The sequence below is a fragment of the Corvus cornix genome, chromosome 2 (assembly GCF_000738735.6).
Source record: "Corvus cornix cornix isolate S_Up_H32 chromosome 2, ASM73873v5, whole genome shotgun sequence".
Taxonomy (NCBI): Eukaryota; Metazoa; Chordata; class Aves; order Passeriformes; family Corvidae; genus Corvus; species Corvus cornix.
The window spans coordinates 2,741,162-2,763,329 of NC_046333.1; the positions used below are offsets into that span (position 1 = coordinate 2,741,162).

The window sequence follows — 22,168 nt, forward strand, 5'->3', positions numbered from 1 at the left end:
CCATCAAACCATGACCCCAAGTGCCACATCCACATGTTTTTGAGCACTTCCAGGGGTGGTGATGCCCTCTATGAGCCTCCTTTTTTCCAGGTAATTCTGCCTTTTTGATGTGAAGGTTACACTTGGACAACAGAGCACCTGAGCAGGTCAAGAGCTCTCAGTGAAGAGACCTCCATAAAAAACACACCCAACTTCTTGGGATTTTTTAATGACCATTGTAGAAAAAACCAATGGGTATGGTTCATTTTGGGGTTCTTTAGAGAAGTGGTGATACCTTCTCCTTATCTGCTGCTGTCTGCTCATCCCTATCCTCGTTTTATTCAATTTTTGTTCCAGTTTCAGAAGCAATGCAGAATAAAAAGTGTTCATCAAGGAGGGGAAAGGAGAGGGGAAATAAATTTAGAGCAGCTGAGGAAAAAAAGGAGTTTGGCAAGCCCAAAACTCACATGGATCTCAAATCACTGAGTGGGATTCCAGAGCTTGGTTATGCCCACCCCCTTAGGTCAATTAATCTCACAGCTGAAGTTTAAAAACTGTCAGTGCTAATTTAACTTGTGCATGGTGGACAATTTGCTTTTAGAGAAACTGTGAGACATAAGTCCCTATTACAAATGTCATCCTCCACGTATCGAAAGAGAGCTGGAACACTCTGGTCAAGGGGTGGAAAGCAATGCACTTTCATAATGAAAGGTGCCAAAAATATTTTCATCCATCTCCCTCACATGGCACTGACGAACATCATGAAATAATGAAAATTTTCTGGATCTGTGAATGCCATAAAAAATTAATGTCAAATGACATCAGGACGGTGTTAGGCATTTTAAGGTTTTTAAATGCCATGAGATATTTTATCCGTTATTAACCATGAGATGGGATATTAGTCATTTGAAGAGCTTATTCTCCATGAGGCATAAAAATCACATTAACTCTTTTTCTCCTGGTACTTCACCCTTTTCCTGCTGTAAATACATAAAAAGATTTTCTCTGGCTGACAACTTGATAAAAGCTTTCATGCTTCTGCAAAGGGATCGAAGATTACGACACAAACATTAACCAGATGATTGAGCTCCTTGAAAGCTGTTCAATGACACTCACTGCTACAAAGGAGGAGCTGCTTCACAACCTTAATTTTGCAACAAATCCTATAAAACAGGAGGCAATTTTCCCCTGCCTTAATTTAAGACCATCTCTGCTTTCCCTGCTTGGTAATGGTGGTACGAAGTGGCTGTCTCAGAGAAAATCAAAGCTGCAGCTTCTGCTTTGGGAATGGCATCGGTTGTTCTGTTTGTGCTCTGCTGGGGTGGGATTCACCCCTATTGGAAGACATTCCTGTCTGCCACTCCACAATCTTTTGATCGCAAATGGGGAGAAATATGTGATTTATAGATGCTATTAAACTCATCCTGGAGTGGGAATCTAAAAACCAGCTGAACTGAACCTCTAAGGAACCTGCTTCTCATCTCTGACTGTAAAACCAACTCAGAGAGAGATTTACTTAGGGAAAACTCTAAAATCAGTTGATACAAACGCCATTTCAGATTGGAAATTTGGTTTCCTGAATACAGGTATCTTAACACCAGCTGAGGAATCCTCAGGGATTTCAGATCGCCCAGAATTTGTCAAATCCTACCAGATGTTTATGGTTAAAAATATGAATGGAGCTCTCAGTGTCTGTGCTGCGGGCGCCTTGCTGTGAGCTCAGCTCTGGTGGGATGATGCATTAGAACGAGTTTTTGAGAGATTTTCCTTCCTGTTTCACTAACTCTGCTGGTATATAAACCCCAGTGAGTGAATGCTGTGCTGGGGAGAGGGCACAGAGCAGGAACAGCAGGTAATTATTCCACATGGCTGATCCGATGCACAGGGGTCTTGTCCTGCAAGATGTGATATCACAGCAGCTTCTGCCTCTTTTCCCTGGGTGTTGACACAGGAGTGATGAGCTACCAGGGAATTTTGGAAATGGGGAAGTCAGCACTAGGATGGGACTCCAGGGATTTTGAATTTCCCTTCTGTGTCTGCAAAGAATTTTGGTGTGGCCTTGGCCAAGTTGTGTAATCAGCGTGTGCTAGTTAATGAGTGCAGTGCTCTGGCCTGTTGAACCGGGATGATATTGTGTCCCTACCCCCTCATTCCTAATCTGTTCTGTGTGTTTGCACTGCAAGGCTCTAAAAATGGGGGATCAGCTCGATGCAAGATCTGCAGTGCAAAAAACCTTAATTCTCTGTGAAGGCCTGCAGGGCTTCTATAATAAAAATGGTGAAAAATGACTACAAACTACCAGGAGACACCATCAGCCCTGTTGCTGCATGGCCCCTTGAGACCTGAGTTTTAAACTAAAGCTTCTCAAAACACCCCGACCAGTGAGTTAAGCTACTTCCTCCATTAACCTCTCCTGCCCATTCTTTGTCAGGTTAATTCTTTAGCCCGTGGCCAAATTTGTCATTCCAGCAGAAAAAAAAATTACTTTATTACGTACAGTTCCAGCTTGTTTCTTTTCTGTCAGAGACTTAATTAATGATTGTGCTAAGCTGCTCGTTTTGCACAACAAACACAACTATTGCCCAGGTTGATTCAATTTTCACTGCACAACATCCATATTATTGGATTTCCCCAGGAGCTATTTTTGCATCCCTGTGATCCACAGTAGTCGTGCTGCAAGTGCAGGGAGGATGTTTTAATGTTTGGGAATTAATAGATGGCTTGGAAACCTCCTTTACCTTGGGCTAAGAGCTGGTTTCTCCCTCTTTATTGAGATGTCCCCCCTGTGGAATGATGAGAAACCCCTGGGAGTGAAGCCATGGAGCTGTTTTGGGATTTGCTTACCCAGGAAGGAGGTCAGGAACCTGAAGTACTTGGGACATGGCCGTACCACGACTTCTCCCACCTCTGCTTCAGGCCAGCACGTGATGTTGTCCCACTGCCTCCTGCAGCCTGGGGAAGAGAGAAAAGCAGATGGTGGAACCCTCATGAGTGGGACTTGCTAGGTGCAGCAGAGCAGCTCTGCAAAGCTTTGTGGAGCCCCTCACCCCGGCCCAGGCATGTTTTGGAATGAAACCCACAGAAATATTCTCGTTAAACATGCAGTTTTCAGCTCCACCAGTCCCTGAAATTCAGCGCTGTAATTTTCCAGAAATCAGTACGGAAAGAATGGCAGATAAGTGCAAGAACCAGGCAAATCAGGCTTGATAAAGAACAGTGCCTTCTCCTGGATTAAAAAGGCAGAAATGCCTAATTAAATATCTCTCTTGCTTGCCCTTGTCACTCGCTGTTGCACTAAAACACCTGATCTGAACCTGTGAGACACTCTCCCCTTCCTCCTCTGCTTCCCTCAAATGTCATCACCTTTTTCTTCCCATTGCAATGGTTGTGCAGCTCTCACAGCAGGAAGGGGACATGGATGACAATCAAGGGATCAGGGCCCAAATCCCTTCACCAGAAGCTGACTTTGCTTCTTAAAAAGGGAGAAGTCACAAAACACTGCTGGAGGCTGAGCAGGGACAGTGCTGTGGCCAGGATCCCCATGGAAGGGTGGGGGAAGGTGGCACATCCTCAGCTATCCAAGCTAGGAATGAAGGAATAACCAACACAGGCAGAAAACACAAGGTTTTGTCAAAATGAGACGTTGCTGGAGTTTTTCTGGGTAGAATTAAGGCTTTCTTGGAAAGAAAAAGTGGCATGTCCTTTCCACAGAGTTGTAATGTTCTGATTTTGCCCTTTTATTTCTCAAAAGGCATTAATAATACCCCTGCATGCTGCACTGTTGGATCATGTAACATTAACCCTGAAGCCAGAAGGAGTTGGTGGATCTGAATTAAAAAAAAAAAAAAAAAAAAAAAAAAAAAAAAAAAAAAAAAAAAAAAAAATCAAACACATTTCTACATCGATGTGTTACAATTTTAGAGTTCTGAGAAGAATTTTGACAACCTTTCCCCCACTGCTTTATATTTCCAACAGACAGGCATTTCAGTTGCTGCCTGGGTGAGATGGATGGGTTGTCAGCTGAGCTCCCTTTTCCCAGCACCTGTGCTCTCCGTTATTTTTCACACCCCATTAGATGGCAACGCTCCCCCAAATGTGACTCACACGCTGTTAAGGTCAACAGCCCCACACGAGAGAGACTGGGATGTGAAGAACAGAGTGGTGAGGAAATGTGGAGGAAATATTTCTCACGTGCCAGCAAACGGAGCTGTGAAACCCCTGTCAGGCTGCACTTGTTGGTAATCACACCCTGCTCTGAAATTCCTCCTTTAAATCATCTTTTACTACTTGAGCTAAGGAGAGGGCTGGTGCCATCACCAGCCCGTGCAGAGTGAGGCAGAGCTGTCTCAGATCAATAGAGAGCACGCAGAAAGGCTTTGAAGCTGAGAAAGAACCCTTACCTCGCTTTCAAAGTGATTGTACAGGCTTTTCCCCCCCTCTCCTTTCATGAACAAACTCAAATGAAGTCCTGAGCTGAGTTTATCGGAGCCTGCAAAATGGAATAACTGATGGTATCTCCTTCGTGCATCTCTCCTGCAGAGTTCATTAACATTCAGGTTTCAGGGTCCTTATATCAGGTGCCCAGCTCAGTTCCCACAGCCTCTTACTTATCTCCCAGCAAACAGCCAGCAGCTCCAAAAGTATCAGGATATTAAAGATTCCATGGAAAATGATTCCATGGTGGGATTTTTCACGTCCTACAATCATTTCCTCCACTGACTGCAATAATTTAGAGTGCACCCACTACCTCAGGATAGGTTATAATGGAAACTAAAATACAAGGTGATAGCAGCAGATGGCTTTTTAAATGCCCTGAATTATGCACTCGGAGAGTTTTGGTGATCTGTATCTTTGTTGATACTTTTCAGCACCAGCTGTGATGCATATAGAAAGCTTTTAGGTGTTCACTTTTGAAAGTAAAAGCTTTTTTTTCCGATTAAAAGAAAGTGAAACTGGCTTTGCAAGACACATAAAGTGTATTTTTACAAATTATTGCCTCTGTAAACACACCTTGTACTTGCCCATTAGTTCTTATGACAACAATCCTCCTCATTGCTGCCCCAGACATGCTGAAAATATTTCTGCAATAAAAAAAGAAGGCAATGGAAAGCAGAACTCTGGATGGTAGTGCCTGTCACCACAGGATCAGAGAATCTTGGAATGGTTTGGGTTGGAATGGTCCCTAAAGATCCTCTCATTCCATCTCCCTGCCACTATCCCAGGTTGCTCCAAGCCGTGTCCAACCTGGCCTTGGACAATTCCAGGGATGGGGCAGCCACAGCTCCTCTAACAGGTCTGTGTCTTTCTTGTGCTAATTATCTACAGTTCAGGAAAATGAATAATTTTAGTGGAGAGAATAACTGGAGTTTAAAGAATTGGAACAACTGAAGATTGATACCTGCAGGATGCTGCACATGCACAGTCCAACGCTGCAGTCATCCCATCACAACATCAGGTAAAAATCTGTGCCCTTTCATCTGACCCAGCACACAGACAATCTTTATCAAGGAACCTTCCAGAAAATGCTTTTTTTTTCTCCCAAGCTGATAGACTTTACCCTGGAAAACTGCTGGGATCAGGGGGCTGGTAGGCAAAAAACTATTTGAGGGCAGGAACAGCTGCAATGTGCCTTGGAAGAAGGAAATCGGTCTCTTCCCTGTGGTGTCACTTGGATATAGCAAAGATGACAATTTTGGCCTGATCACGTCATGTTTGGGAATTGATAAGTGCTTCTCCATTAATTAATTATAAATGTTGTCTTCTACCTTGCCCTCAGTCTCTGCAGGAAGGATGCAAAGGTATCTATCAACCCTCACCCAGTGCAGCAAACGAGTCAAAAATACACCTACTCTTCGTTTCCATCAAAAGAACTGCTCTGCTCGTGTGCTTGTCGCCAAAACGCCACGGGATGCACACTGCCAGGGGCGGTGCTTTGCCTTGGCAAGGATCACAGGTGAATCTGGAGAAGCTGTATAAAAGTAAGTGTGAGGCCTTTCCTAGTCAGCAGCACTTACCACATCTCTGGGTATCCAGATACACTCTTTAAACTCTGATCATTATAAATAATAAATAAATAAATAGAATTCTTTTTTAAAAAAGAGAAGGTTTTTTTTCCATTTTAATTATTTTAACTGTGACTTCCACACACTCAGCTTTGCCCTGCCCTTCCTTGCCAGACCATGAAGCGCTCTCTGGAGCTGAATATCTTCTTCCAGAGGGCTGCAGGGAGAAATCCTTCATGCCTCTAAAGAAGCTGGAGCTCAGATCCCGATATCCAGCAGCTCAGCCTTCCTCTTTGCAAGTCAAATGCCCCACAAACAAGCCAAGGGCTGCATCAGCCTCACTTAGAGCCCTCCTCTAAGAGGTTCTGGCTCAGAAGAAGCTGAAGACCAGTGACACAGTGCTGGCTGCAGGGAGTTAGGAGGCCCCAGCACAGCTGCAGGATGTTCACCTTTCCCACTGTCTCTGCTAAAAGTTCACCAGAGCTCAGGCCCTCATTTCCTCTCCCTTTAAAAGGTTAATAAACAGAAAACAGGTCAATTCTCACGAGGCACAGTGGTTTGCAGAACTGGCAGACTGGAGTGTAAAAACCCATTTATTGGAGTCATATCTACACTTACAGCAAATCACGGTCAAAGCTTATCTAGGAAGCAGCAGAGAATAACTTTATCTCATGAATAAACATGAATTCCAGGGCTTTGGCACAGCCCTGAGATGGGACTCAGTTTGGCTGAGGAAAGAAATGAATGGCAGCAGGCTGGTGTCAGGCACTCTCTGAACACAGGTGAACTCCCACTTCAGGAAAAAAAACCCTTTCAGCACATCAGTCTTTCACTGAACCATGGAATTATTAAGGTTGGAAAAGATCTCCAAGAACATCAAGTCCAACCTTTGACCGCACACCACCCACCAAACCCTCACACCAAATTCTCCCTCAGGCATGGGATGACTCCAGGTCTCTTCTGAATGACATTCCCACACATTTTGCTCTTGGAAACCCTGTTCAGATGCAGAGATGCCCATTTGATGCCTGGGGTGTCTCGGGAGCTCTCAGTACCCACAGAGATAACAGCGAGGCAAAGGCGCAGCTTAGTTAAGCCGGGCTGAGCTATCCCAGGGCACCATCACAGCCTGGTGTGCTGCAATAAAATCTCATTTTCTCTCCCATTCCATATCAGCAGGCAGTTTGCAAGCTCCCAGGAGTCAGGACTGTAAACAGCCATGGGGTGACATTTATTGTCCCCCTGAGGAGCCCAACCTTGGTGCTCACCCGTGGCTTGCCCGGCTTGGTCTTGTTACAACCATCTCATTACAGCCAATTATCACTGCATCAATCTCCCTGTCCCAGCTGAGCACTGATCTCCAGCCTGACTGAAGGAAACAGGCTCCAAAAGTTGGTGCCTGCAACTCTCCATAACTCAGTTCCACCCAGGCAGCTTGGATTTAATCACAGTGGAGGAATACCCATCTTCAGCCTTGGGTCACTACTGCCAGCACAGACTCTGGTGAGCAGAGACCTCCCAAACGAGGGACAATTTTCTATTTAAAAGTTGTATGAAATAATAAAAAGTTCCATAGGTAGATTCTTTTTCTCCCATAAATCTCTTAAATGCAATTTGATTTTGCTTCTGAACCCAGGGAAAATTTTTAGAACTCACAACCTCCTGCGCCAAGGCATTGCACGGTTTAAGTGCCCACTGACAGAAAAATTATATCCCTTTCTGAACTCACTTTGAACCTGCTCATTGCTGGTTTCACTAGGAATTGCTCAGTTCTTTTACAAAGAAGAAATATTCGCAGCCTAACCACAATATCCCTTTTCCTGGTGAGAAAAACCATAAAATCCTCTTTAATGTCCCTTCTTGGGCATCTCTTTTTCAAGCTGAAGTGTCCCAGCCTATTTAGTAGCTCCCAGGATGGAAACAGCTCCCTATCATTTCTCCCTTGTATCTTTGGTGGGTTTAATTCTACCCCATCGTGCCCTGGGCTTGCAGAATAGGGGTTTGTCTTGGGGTGACTTTATGATTTGTATTCCCTATCATTGCTTTATGCACAGAAATTAATTTTGTGCCTGTTTTTCCACAACAGATTGGATTTGGCTGGGGTTAGCTTGGCTCTGAGGTTTCACTAAATGCATCCTCCCTCTCTTCCCTGAAAGAGTCACTGCTGTGCCCTCCTGTCCTCAGTGCCACTCACACTCCAGCATCCCTTGGGCATCTCTCCTCCTCCAGCTCCATCTCCATCTCCATTTGTATCACCACTGACAGCCTGCTCTGCAGCAAACCCATCCCCTCAGAGCTCCCCTTTCAGCTTTCCACAGCTTTGTGCTGAATTTGGATATTTTTTGCCCGTTGTGCTGCCTGCTCTCACTGCAGCACTGCAGGCAGGATGTGACAGAGGAACCAGCCAGCTGAAGGAAAGCCACAATCCTGCCAGGGCATGTGACCCCTGACACGGTGGCATTTCCTTCCCACCACTGATGAGCTCTGCTGGTGCTCTGATGCTCCTTTGCTCATCGCTCACTGAGGGACTTGCAGCTCCAGTTCAGCAGAGAAGGGACCTGGGCCATCACAGAAAGCCAAAAGGATCCCAAAATTCAGGATAAGTGAAAAGAGTTTGTTTTGGACTTTGCCTCAATAACTGTGTCAAGAGAGAGACTGTGATTTCATTTTTCCCACTCAGTCCAAGCTGGACTTGATGATCTTAAAGGTCTTTTCCAACCTTAACAGCTCCATGATTCTACCACAAGAGCACCATTAGTTACTGTAAAACCTGGTTTGCACTTCTGCAGTGGCTGCCAGTAGAAGCTGTTCAAGCACTCAATGGGAATATATTAAAAAATAACTTTCTTCCTAAATATTTGCAGGAATTCGACTCAAAGATGTATGAAGGAAATCTCACCTTAAAACCCCCAAACTGAGTCATTCTAATCAGTGTGAAAAAAAATCACCAGTGTCTGCTGCTGGAGGATGATTTTTAAGCATGAAAATCCTACAATATTTTCCACCATCAACATCTATTAGGAAACAATTTTTTAAAAACAAAAGTTTGTACTCTTTCAGCCTTTTTTAACCAACAAACTAAACAAATGCTTGACTTTTTTCTTCCCTCCAGAACACCCTTTTCATAAATCAAACCAGTGAGCTGAGCCCTTCTGCCTAACTACAGAACATGTGAACTGAAAGATCCAAGATTTAAGACAAAGATTTACAAAGGCCGTTGCCAAAAACATGACTTATCTCCTGAGCAGCCTCTAAACAAGATCTCCAGTGCTCTGACACTGAGCATGCTTAAAGGATTATTCCAGGGTTTCCTCATTCAAATCAACTCTCTTCCAGGAGATGTAGACAACTGGATTTACAGAGAATCAGACTTCTTAGATGGTTTTTCCCATACTGGCATCTCCAGAAAGAAATTCATAGTGGCTTGATCTCTAGGACTGCTCTTCCCAACATAACTTACAGTGTATGCAATATTCCCCAGAGTACTTATCCCAGGTAAAAAGGGTGGATACCATCATGAGGGTGCTCTGATACAGTCAATAACAACAGAAAAACAAAAAGAAAAGATGAGGAAGGAGAGATTTTTTAACCAGAAATCTCACGGGATGTGAGAGGGACAAACACAAGCTGCTGTCAGAAGCAAAACCTTTGCATAGATGGATTTAATCTGAGATGTTATCCAGAGCTTTCAAAATACTTTGAATTTATTTTCGACTGCATCAATGTCACTTTTCCCTTATTTCTGTAACCTTTGCACATCTAAGGCTGTGTGCGTTTATCTATTATCTCATGTTTAAAAAAAAAGGAACCAAAACTCCTGCTGGCATTTAAAAGTGTGACACATTCTCCAAACTAAAATGCCTTTTCCAACACAAATTTGTGTTCACTAAGTGGCTGCTAATCCCGACAAGCCCCAGGACAGCTGTTCCTGAGTCAAACAAACACTGCTGCTTGTTAGAGAGCTTCCAGCCAGGACGAGTCAGCAACGGGCAAAACCAAAGCAAAGCCTCCACCCCTGTTGTGTTTTAAGGCAGAAAACAGATGTTGGAATGTCTAAATGTCTGCGGAGAGGTGAGGTCAAGGCACAGATCAGCTCTCAGCTCCACAGGGAGGAGTGCTGAGGTGCTGTGTGGGCCTGTGTTGGAATTTCATCCTGTTGCTGGTCGGTGTCTGCACTTCAGGGGGTTGGATGGGCTCAGACAAGCAACTGAGGGACCACTGTTAGAAACATGGAATTGGTAAGGTTGGAAAAACATTTTAAGGCCATTGAGGCCAAGAGTTAACCCAGCATCACCATGTTCTTGGCTAAACCGTGTCCCCGAAACCCAAATGGGAATCAGCAGTGCTCACTGGAGAGGTGGGCAGTGGGTCACAGGGCAAGGATGGACAGAAAAGAACCATCTTTAGGGAAAACTTTGCTGATTATTGTGTCCTCAGAAAGAGACTCCTGGTCTGGAAGAACAGCATCAGCTTCAGGCTGGATCAAAGCAGCCAACACCAAAGCCTGGGGGTGGTTCTCAGGGTTCAGGTTGGGTTTACCACTGTGACAAGACTGTTCCCTCTTCCTCTTTCAGGGGCCAGATTTTGTGGCAGAGTCCACAAAGGTTCTCCTCTGAGAAATCCACGGCAGATTTCTTCATTTTGAACTTCCAGCGAGTGGGTTCCACCTCTGTAAGAGCTGCAGCATGGAAGTGTTTGGCAAGAGTCCCAGAGAGATGAGGGAAAGGTGAAGGAAGACCATTTGGAAGTACCTGTCCTACTGTGTATCGTGGCCATTGCCAAAGACCTGGGAGAAAAATTTCTGTTAAATAAAAGGAAGCTTGAATTTGGTACTGATCCTAAAAGAGAGTCTGGGGTTTAAGGTCCTAATGTCCCATGGCTGAACCTTCTGCTGTTGTAGGAGAGACCACCCTGTCAAGGAATGGCAGGGACTGATGTCATATGTGGGAGTTCCCCAGTGCTGCTGCTCAGAGCAAGAATGAAATTAAGGGGCTCTTTGTATCACCTGGGTCAGAGTAATAGGAAAAAAGTAAATTAAAAATTAATAAAAGAGAACATGGCAAAAAGTCCAGCAGGTCCTTTTGCCTTTAGAGAGACCATCAAGATCAAACATATTTTAGACTGAGCTAAACTGTTCTCCAGGTTTCTTTGAGTGTGTTTTCTGGATCCTCAGGGTTTGATTTAGCTGGACAGGAGTTGTCATTTAATGCCATTCTTGATGCCCCAGGATTTTTTAAGAGGTTGATGAAGATGGTAGAAGACCTCTGAGAGTTCTACACCGCTCTGAAATAACAGAATCACAGAATCTTTGGTGACCCCTAAGGTCACCAAATCCAACCACCAACCCAACACCACCACGTTCCCCACTGATCCACATCCTCAGGTGCCACATCCACAGTTTTTCCCTGCCCTACTTTGGGCACTCTCTTGACCTTATCACTCTCTACAGCTCCCTGAAGGGTGGTTGTAGTCAGGTGGGCTTGGTCTCTTTCTCCAGGCAGCAACTGACAGAACAAGAGGACACAGTCCTAAACTGCAGCAGGGGAAATATAAGTTGGGTATCAGGAGAAATTTTTTCGTGGAAAGAGTGGTGAAATACTGGAATTGTCTGCCCAGGGAGGTGGTGGAATCACCATTCCTGGATGTGTTTAAACAAGATTGGACGTGGCACTTGGTGCCATGGTTTAGTTGAGGTGTTAGGGCATGGGTTGGACTCGATGATCTTGGAGGTCTCTTCCAACCTGGTGATTCTGTGATTCTGTGAGTTCTTGAGCTGGATCAGCTATGTGGTGCCTGCTCCAGCACCTGGAGAGCTGCTGATAACAGGATTGTCCCACAGATCCCACTGACACCTCGTCTGCCCCAGCAGGGCTTATGCAACTGGGAGGTGAGAATTCACTTGAACTTTCCCAAGCAAGGAGCTATTAATTATTTCTTATCTTGCTGCACTATAAACAGATGGTGATGAATAAACAGGCTCCTAATTTAAACTTCATCAATGTTTTTTTCCAGCTTGATTTTTAATTTCCATATGTTCACTGCTTCTCCTCCCATCAAACTTGTTTTGACTTCTTCAGGGGGGACTGATAGAGACCCCCCCAGGCTCCAAATTTGGCTTTTCAAGCCAGCCTCCACTCTAAGCCTATGGAACAGAAAAATATTCAGAGTTTAAACAGCATGAGCCATTTCCCACCTGGATTTTTTTCCACGGTGATGATGAGGTTGTAAGACTCACCTCTATTGCCCACAACAAGTGTGAGGCATGTGCAAGTTAAGCAGATGTGGACAAGCAGTGGGAGAGGGAATGGCACTATTTTTTTCCATGTTTTCCACTTTTCAGACTTTGTAATTGGGTTTTATTCTGCTTCCAAGACAGACAGGGCTAGAGAGCAAATAAAAAGTGCAGTGCTGAAGGACTGGATGTATCAGGACAGGTTGGACAGGGCTTGAAGCAGCCTGGGATAGTAGAAGGTATCCCTGCCCATGGCAGGGACTGGAATGAGATGACCTTTAAGGTCTCTTCCAACCCAAACCATTCCATGACTCACCCCACCCAGACACGAGTCACAGCTCCTTATTCAGCTACCATCCCTAAATGACTCTCCTGCTTCTGAAAGAGTATCTGATTGCAGAGCAAATTAATTAGCAATAATAGTATAAACAGATAATGAGCTGAGCCAGCCAACCTAGACCTGATTGATTTTCCTGCCTTTTAAACAAAGAGAGGGCTACTTTTTAAATTTATTATCATTTTATTTCTGTGCTTCAGTTTAAGCTGAAGTGTTTGTAAATTACAGCCATGGAGAAGAGAAGCTTTCCTGAAAACAAACCCAAAAATACTCCTCTGTGCTCTGGGACCATTACATAAAAGACGCAAGAGGAAATCAGCAGGAAGCAGTGCAGTGGTGATTCCTGCCTTGCAGCCTTCAGGAGCTCAGCCACACTTCATAGAGAGGGATTTGCCTCCATCTGTGAGTCTGGGAAGCAAAACCCCCATATCCCAACCCTTGGGAGAGCTTCCCTACTGCTGCTCAGTGCATTATCAGCTGAGCAGCCACTGTGTTGCATACAGATGTCCTGACTGGAAAAGCATCTGGAGCTAAATCCTGATTTTTGGTGGGGCTGGGATTGCATTCTTCACTTCTGAAATACAGAATCATGGAATAGTCTGGTTGAAAGGGACCTTTAATGATCATCTTGTCCAACCCCCCCGCCATGATTTCACCTCATCTGGCCAAGTCCCCTCTGGCTAGTGAACACCAGGACAGAGATCATCTGTGAAATGTGGTTTTTCCTACACACCTGAGCTGCTCACTAAGATTCCCCTACTTTTAAGTATTTTGACATCAGGTAAGACAATCTGAACGGGATTTATCACATCCTGAAATAGATGCCTACACCTGGCCAGAACACACCAGAGATACCCAAAACCAAGTGAAAGTCCCTCACCAAAAGTCATTCCCATGCCATGGCTATTTGCTCATGTAAAACTGGTCTCAGCCTACCTATCCTTGATTTTAATGGCAAAGAATCCACTCCTGTGTTGAATCACATGTGTCATTTAATGTCTTTGCAAGTTATTCCAGCATGGAGTTAAAAAACACCAGGGCAGAGGAGTGCAAGGCCAGTCCTGCTCATGAAATCCAGCCCTGTGCTGCAACACACCTGCATCCCACACACCCTTCCAGAAACTGGGCAAGCTCTGCCACGAAGTCCATAAAATTCCCCTTCCTGCAGACCTGCAGAGAGGCTGTTGGGTGTCCTCTGATGGTTATAAACTCCCTGAAAAGCCCAGACTTTGCTCTCACAGCTGTTTGGTTCTCCTCTGTACACACTGCCAGCTTAAACGGCTTTCCTTGTGAGTTTCTCCCTCACTGCATCCTCTGCAGTATTTCCTGTGCTGGAAAACGAACTTCTCCTCATCAGAGGTTGGCAATATTTAGTGACCCCTTGGCTGTAGAATCACAGAATCACCAGGGTTGGAAGAGACCTTTAAAATTGTCAAATCCCACTGTCAAATTTCCTCAAATATGCGTAACTCCACAGGTACTGAATCACACTCCTAACAGGGAATAGAGGGATTCACATGGATCTTCTCCTTCAAACCCCCTGCCATGGGCAAGGACACCTCCCACTATCCCAGGTTGCTCCATGCTGTGCCCACCCTGGCCTTGGACACTTCCAGGGATGGAAGATCTGAAAAGAAAACTTGGATTTCATGCATGTACAGCCCCTGTGAGGAAGGGGGGGTGTTTGAGGACAAAAGAGGGTTAAGAAGGACTTCATTGTTTATCAGTGCAAATCTACGGGCTTATCCCGAGCCAGTGATCAACCTCAGCACCACCAAGTGCTCTTAACAAGTGACTAATCTGTCTGACACATCAAATTACAGCTGTGATGAAGCCCCTATGATCAATACAATTGATAATGGCTCCCAAACAAAAGCTTTCTTTCCAGAATGTACCGAAACACTGTGTTTATTTCCACTCATTTAATAAGAAAGGATAATGAATCACTCGTTAAACCTCAAGTGATTTTCTTTTTGCTGAAAAGGCGTGGAAAGTGCAGAAGGCAGCACAAGTACCTGGCCATAAATCAAAGTTTTACACTGCAGATCTCAAGGAGACTCAATTTCTTTTCACCCTCCTGTTGGGGGGATGGAACTGGGTTAAGATTACATTTTTCCTAAGAGTTTTACTAGGCTTTTTCTTTCCAGCAACACTCAGATGAAACAGTCATCACCTTCATATCATCACCTTCATGAGATTTCTCCACAAACTTCCCCCTCACCCCCAACCGTCAAAGTTCAAAGTTTGATTTTACAGCTCAGCTTTATTTATTGAATTACGGAGCCCCACTCCAGAAAAACATCTTCTTTGACCTCCTTGTGCTCACATGCTGTGAACACTCCCCTAAAGGGGAAGCACACTCTGTGTAGGCACTTGGAAATTACCTGTCCACACCAATTTCAAAACAGAGTTCTCCATACACTGATCCACCCACAGCCACCCATTTAAGAGATTCAGAGATTCGGGTTTTTATGTTGGTTCCGGGGGAGGGGCAGTGAGTGTCTGGATAATAAAATCAGGTATTGAGCTCCTAAAAACCTGCTGATGTTTTGGGGTAAATGGATGCCAACTGCTTTCCACAAAGGAAGGGACCTTAAAATCATCTCCTTCCAACTCCTGCCATGGGCAGGGACACCTTCCATTATCCCAGGATGCTCCAAGCCCCATCCAGCCTGGCCTTGGACACTTCCAGGGATCCAGGGGCAGCCACAGCTTCTCTGGGCACCCTGTGCCAGGGCCTCACCACCCTCACAGGGAAGGATTTCTTCCCCATATCCAATCTAAACCACTCTCTTTCAGTTTGAAGACATTCCCCCTTGTCCTATCACTCCAGTTCCACTACTGTCTCCATGGACAAAACCATTTTCCTGTGCTCAAAACTACAATTTCTGAATCAGTCCAATTTGTGAGTAGTGACTGGTGAAAATGTAGATTTATCCCAGCCCAATATTTCAGCATTCCATCAGGGAAAAAACCCTCTGAAGGATTTCTATATACTTGCTAATGCTTGAGTGTTAATGACTTGCAACATGGCTGCGTGTCTTTATTTCAGAATTGGGAAAAATACTTTCATTGGTTTAATTCTGCTGTTAGAAGAAAAAGCTGTTCTCAATTAAACTTCCCAATGAGAAAAATAATTTTGGAAAAGCAGGAAAACTATTTTCACTTCAACTATTTCTTCTTCTCCTTGTAATATACTGTATTTAATTGAATTTCTTTAAATATCCATGAAAACAAAATGAAGCATTTAGCTGGCTTTCAGATGAATGTTTTTATCAACCCTGAGTTCTCCCCTTGCTGGATTGCAGAAGAACATTTCTTCAAACGTCTCCGTTTAACTGTACAGGGGCACTTGAAACAGCATCCAAATCAAGGAAAACCATCCCTTAGTAGATAAAAGCAGGGGCCAAAAGCCTTCCTGGCATCCAGTGAAGCTCCTCCTGGGATCAGCTTGTCCCAGGATTCTGTTCCAATATTGCCAATGGAGACTTTTCTCTTCCACTTCTCCCTCTTTAGGGAGGAGGGGTGCAAATCTCAAGCAGGATATGCATTTTCCCATCCCTTTCCCCAGCAAAATGGTCCCTTCTTTTTGGGTCCTGGCAGTCTAATGGGGGTCCCTACACACCTTTTACTTTCAGAGATGGGACTGGTAACTGGAGAGAGGCATTTGGAGGGCGAGAGATCCAACTGGATGCTTTTACTTGGGGTTTTGCAGCTCTGCTGCAGGACAGGGTGAGATGGGATGGGATGGGATGGGATGGGATGGGATGGGGCAGCACCAAAATCTTATTCCTTTCCTGATCATTGAAGGAGGGAGTGGCTTAAGGCCACTTCCTTCCAGGGGGATTTCTCAGTGTGGTGAGCACTCCATGAACAAGGAGAGGATCTTGGCTGCCTGTCCCAGCTCCAGAGACACTTCACAGCCTTGGAGCACCCTCTGCTTCACCACCAGAACAGGAGAAATTTTGGCATAGGGAAGGGAGGGCAGTTCAGTCAAAGGAGATGGTCACAATGACTTCCCTTGGAGCGATCCAAGCCCTGGGAGAACTTCAGGCTTTGAGTTCCCAGGGAAAAATTGGAAAAATTCCACTTCAGAGAGGTGGACAACTGAGTTTAAACCCACTGAGACACCTCAGTTAGGCTTTCCCAGCTGGGAGGCTGCAAGGGAACCCCGGAGAGCTGCTGGAACTCTTGGTTGACTGAACTGTACTCTGGAAGCACCTATTCCTCTCCCTTGTGAAGAGCGTCAGCTGGAGGAGGCCCTGGCCAGCAGCAAAAGGGCTGGGAAATGGCCAGGACAAGGCAGATGTGGCTGGGAGCTGTGGGTTTGCTGGCCAGGGAGGGACTGAGCGTTGCCATACCTGAGGTCTGGTTGTCCCAGGTCAGCTCTGCCAAGCACTGGCTGCGCTCCTCCTCGATCTCCTGCATGATGCTGCACTCCGGCCGGGTGCTGGATGCCTGCAGGGAGGGCACAGAAGGAGACAGTGAGCAAAGGCCACCCTCAGAGAGGCATTCCTGTGGCTTCATGGCCTCGTGGAGTGAGATGGAGCTCTCCAGGACCACTGCACAGATGTGCACTCAGCCTTATTTTATGTTCCCTCGAGAGAAAGGAGAGAAACCCAGAGCCTGCTGAAAAATCAGCATTTCCCTCCATTTCCTTAGGAAAAAAACCCCACAACCTATTTTTTTTTCTGATGATCAGGAGCAATTCTGCTGCTTGATGCTCCTGAAACCCTGCCTGGCTAACCAACAGCACCAGCTATGTAGGGCAGGAAGACGGCAGCTTTAATATTCATGCCAGGAGCTGTGGGATCTGTGCTTCATGGTTTATTCCCCATCTCCTGGCTCTCATGCTAATTCAAAGCACAACAAAACCCCAAATCAAATAAGAACAGAATCTCTGATGAAGATTAGGAGATCAAGGAGATAAAAAGCAGGAAATTCCCAGTGACAAGACTTTCTCCTCAAGTGGCTTCTCCTCAGTCAGGCCTAATCGAATTGTGTTTGTAATACAACAGTGGCCACAAAATGTTCAGGTAATTAATCATGGACTCCTCATAATGTGGAATTCATGAATTGCATCAATCATAAAACGTGGAAATAGTGATTTTTACTCCAAAAAAAGGAACTGGGAGCTCACAGTTATCTCAGTGTCCCCTTGTCACCAACACGCTCTCAGCTTGGAGGTGACACCTTGACCATTGCTATGACCAGAAACTGAGGCTGCTCCAAGCCCCATCTCTTTTAAAGGGTTTGGAAAGGGCATTCAACAGGGAGAAAACTTCTCAGAAACCCAACATCAAAGAGGTGGAGAGAGGAGAAAGAGAGCAGAAGTCTTTGGCTTGAGTTTATACTGTCACTGTCAAATGTGATGAGGGAGAGAACATCGGCAGGGTTAACTTCAGGAACAGATCATGAGCACACAGGAGAAACCTCTGCCTGTAAGAAGGGATTGATTCACTGCTCACTCCTGAGTTTTGGGATAATCATATATATTCATCAGAAATAGGCAGAGAAAATAATTTTTTTAAAAAAAAGATCATTTCCTGTCTCGTTTCAAAATGTGTGAGTTATTGCTCTCTTCATATATTTGCCAGTCAAGGTTTTAAGACAAAAAATCCAGAAATCCTCTGAAGGAACAATTGTTTGATGTAAATCTGGGTTAAAATTATAAAATAACTTAGCACACTAAATTTATCTCATCATTTCCTATTAACCTACCCTGCTCTCTTCCCTGTTTCATGCCATGCCTGGTTCAGATTTTAATTTCCTTTAGGTTGGGAATGGGCCTTGACTAGCAGTGTATAAACAATTAATTGTGTGGTTTTCTTGTCAAATTAAAAATAAATAAAAAAACAAACACAAGAAGAAGGGGATTCATTTGGAGTTGTCTTCGTTCTCAAATATTTCTTTTTCCCAAAGGGAAACAGATCTTTGGAAATTTCATCTTGGCTCATCTGAAATACCATAGATTCATTTTGTTTTGATTTACAGTGCTTCTTGCCATTTTATTTTAACCTTAAAAAAGCATGAGGGGAAGCGTGAGAGATTTGCAGAACACTTGCTGGAAAAATAAAGACTGAAATGTTTTCAAAACATTCTGACTTTTTCAAAGGGGAGTTTTAACTCTCTGGACTTAAACCATTGCCAAATTCATCTCACATCTATAAATACCCCTGGTTTTCACTTTATAAATTAATTCCTATGACTTTAACTTTGATCAGGGCTGGCAAAGTACTCTGTATTCTACAATATTAATTTTTTTTTTTTTTTTACTATTAATCTTAATTTTTTTTAGGCAGCAGATTTTATACCAAGCCCATTAGGAAGTACTTCACTGCCACTTCTTCCCTTCACTAATATCTCATGCCTCAATTGGTTGATTGCATATTCACCTCAATGGCCCAATATTTACTTTTGAGTAACTGGTTTTCTCATCTTAACAAAACAAATGAGGCTCTGTTTTGAAAAGTGGGCTTGTGACAGGCTCAAGTAAACTTGATTATACATAAAATTTTTTAAAATCTCATCTTTTTTTTTTCCCCATACAGTCTAGGAGGAAATATATCTATGTTAGGCAGAACACTGAAAAAAGAGTGTCCAGTCACTAAAATAACAAAATCCAGGTGATCTTGGATTTTGTAGTGCTGGTGCTGACTTCTTGTGAGCTTTTAGGGTAGGTGGGCGCTCACAACAACCCCAATCAGGGTTCCAGGCTGGGGGCACAGAGGTTGGAAAAGGACTTGAGGGTGCTGATGAGGGAAGCTGAACATGAGCCCAGATATGCCCAGGTGGGCAGGAAGGGCGATGGCACCTGGACTGGACCAGGAACAGGGTGTCCAGCAGGACCAGGGTGGGGATTGTCCCCTGTGCTGGGCACTGGTGAGGCCACACCTCGAATCCTGGTGTCAGTTTTGGGGTCCTCACTACCAGAAGGACATTGAGGAGCTGGAGCGTGTCCAGAGAAGGGAACGGAGCTGGGGAAGGGGCTGGAGCCCCAGGAGCAGCTGAGGGAGCTGGGAAAGGGGCTGAGCCTGGAGCAAAGGAGGCTCAGGGGGCACCTTGTGGCTCTGCACAAGTCCCTGACAGGAGGGGGCCACCAGGTGTGGCTCTACTCCCAGGGAACAGGGACAGGACAAGAGGAAATTGCCTCAAGGTGCACCGGTGAAGGTTTAGTTTGGATATTAAGGAAAATTTCTTCACGGAAAGGGTTAACACTGGCACAGGCTGCCCAGGGCCGTGGTTGAGTCACCTTCCTCTGGAGGCTCTTAGCAGCCATGTAGATGTGGCACTTGGGGACATGGGTTAGTGGTGGCCTTGGCAGTGCTGGAGTAATGACTCCTCTTGATGACCTTGGAGATCTTTTCCAACCTTAATGATTTTATGATTCCATAAACAAGGAGTGGGATGTATCTCAGCTCCTCTGTCAGTGGGACACATCATCCTCAATTTTAGCTGAGTCAGAGCTCTGTGTTTAGTCTGACCTGATTTTTTGCCATTCCTTCCAGTCCACAGGGAGCAAGCAAACACCAGCTCTGAAGGTTTTCATCCCACTTCACTGCCTGTAGTTGGATGGGTTCAAACCTAAACAGCCAGCATTTAGCTGGAGAAGGTCAGTGATGTATGGATTTAACATCCACAGACCTTTCACTCAATCAAGGTCAACAAACAGATTCACACTGGAGGACTTTGAGTTTGTGGCTCATTTTGCACATTAACTAAAGAAGTAAATAAACAACTCGATGACAGCAGCCCTCCTTCAACCTCCTCAGTGATAACAGCAATAATCCTCACATGTCGCAGCTGTCACTGATACAGGTTAAACAAGGCAGGTGGAATACAAATAATCCAAAAATACCACAGTTTTGGGCATCACCAGGAAACAGAAAGTGTGTCTTCCTTGTGTTGGGGGCTCAACAGGGTATCTGGTGAGCAAGGGAACAAGTTCAGATGCCTTAATTCACCTCCCAGGTGACAAAATGTTCATGTCTGGAAAGAGCCCTCAAGAGCTGCAAGTCCTGCCTGTCAAAGGGGAGATTCCCTGGATGAGGGGCTAAATAATTATCTTTCCTTGGTCTATTCCTGCTAGAAAAGTTGAATGAGATTTTATTGACAGCTGTGTACAAACTCACTTTATTGCTTCTCCATTCTAGGGGTTCTTTTGCTATGTTCTGTTGTTTTGGTCAGGTTTTTTTCGATGGAAAAGGCAGAGATTTGGGGCTTTGGCCTCTTCCACTGCAGTGGGCAACTGGCCACGCAGACAAAGGGCTGAGGAGCACTTGAATTCCCATTTCCCATCCAAAAAGTAAATATAAAGCAAAAAGCATGACAAGCTCTCGTTAGCTCATGGTAACATCAGACAACAAACTATAATCCAATTTCTTAGGAATATCCATTATGGGTGAAGCTGTAACGTGATAACCGCCCCTCACTAATCCCTCCTGGCATGCCCAAAACACCATGTAGAGGTGTGGTGAGTTTGTCACGGGTTTTCCAACTCACACTCTGATCCCTGAGCAGAAAGATGAAGGGAATGTTTTGCTGGATGTGATTTCTTGCAGCTCTGAGTTCTGCAGCTACTCTCACATAACAAGGAGTTGTAACCAAAGTCTTTGTTAACGAGACTTTTCCTTCCTGACTGATCCCAGGAATTGTTAGGGGATTACTGTGCAGTCTGCTGCTGCAAATAAAGCCTTTGTGTACACTCTTTAATTAAATACTATTCCAAGAGTTGTCACGGACTGAAGGAGCTGCAGAAATGTTTAGTCTCATCTCTGCTGTCTGCCATCAGCAGGGCCAGAATATCCATGGGACACGTGGCAGCTCATCAGAGACAGGTGGGATTCACAGCAGGGCACAGAAGGAGGGATGTGAGCGTCGAAACGCCCCTTTGTCCTGATCCCAGAGTGTTCCTGGCTCACCTGGAGCTCACTGCATGGAGACTCCAGAGATGGGGACAGGGGTGACTACAGTGATAACAGGATTTGGAGTCAAAGGAGGAGTAGAACTGCAAAGTCTTCAGATGATGAAATCCCATCCCTCACCCATTTCTGGTCAGCTCAGTGGAAGTGGACATGGATTCACTTGTGGTTCTCTGAGTGACCATTTCTCACCATCCCCACCTTCGCACAGCTTCTGTGAAAATAAGGATGCAATAAGACAAGAGCAAGGTGCCTTCCTAGAGCTTCTGTAACTTGACTTTAGCCACTGCTCAAGGTGGAGATGAAGTTTCTCAACCCTTTCTTACGTGAACCACAGAGGAAATGAAAGGTTTTAGCAGTCAGGTCTTATTTCAAGCATCAGAAATACGACCTCCCTCTGGCTCTCAGTAATATTTATTATTTGTAGGAACACAGGACTGAAGGAACTTCTCGCACAACAACCCTGGCTTTGATTTCTTCCACAACTTCATTCAGCTCTGTCTTAAAACTAGATTTTCAGATTCTTTTCTGTTTCTTCCTTTTAAACATCCTCAGGAAAATACAACTTTTTTCCTAAAAACCTTCTTGAGTGGGCCAAAAAATACTGTGTAAAAAGACAAGAATCAGCAAAAGAAGACACCAGCTCAGGTTTTATATCTATTGTGATGGGTGACACAATTTCCAACAATAAGGCTGT

At 44.8% G+C, this 22,168-nt stretch overlaps 1 protein-coding gene across 1 annotated transcript in view; it reads right to left on the reverse strand.

Annotated features, from left to right (window-relative positions):
* Positions 1-22,168, reverse strand: part of VIPR1 (vasoactive intestinal peptide receptor 1) — a 94,236-nt gene that overhangs the window by 40,829 nt on the left and 31,239 nt on the right. Inside the window, exons 2-3 of the mRNA XM_039549586.1 lie at positions 16,912-17,008; positions 2,824-2,931 (exon numbers count right to left, since the gene is read on the reverse strand). Of these exons, the coding sequence (XP_039405520.1) occupies positions 2,824-2,931; positions 16,912-17,008 (205 nt within the window). The remainder of the gene's footprint in view (positions 1-2,823; positions 2,932-16,911; positions 17,009-22,168) is intronic.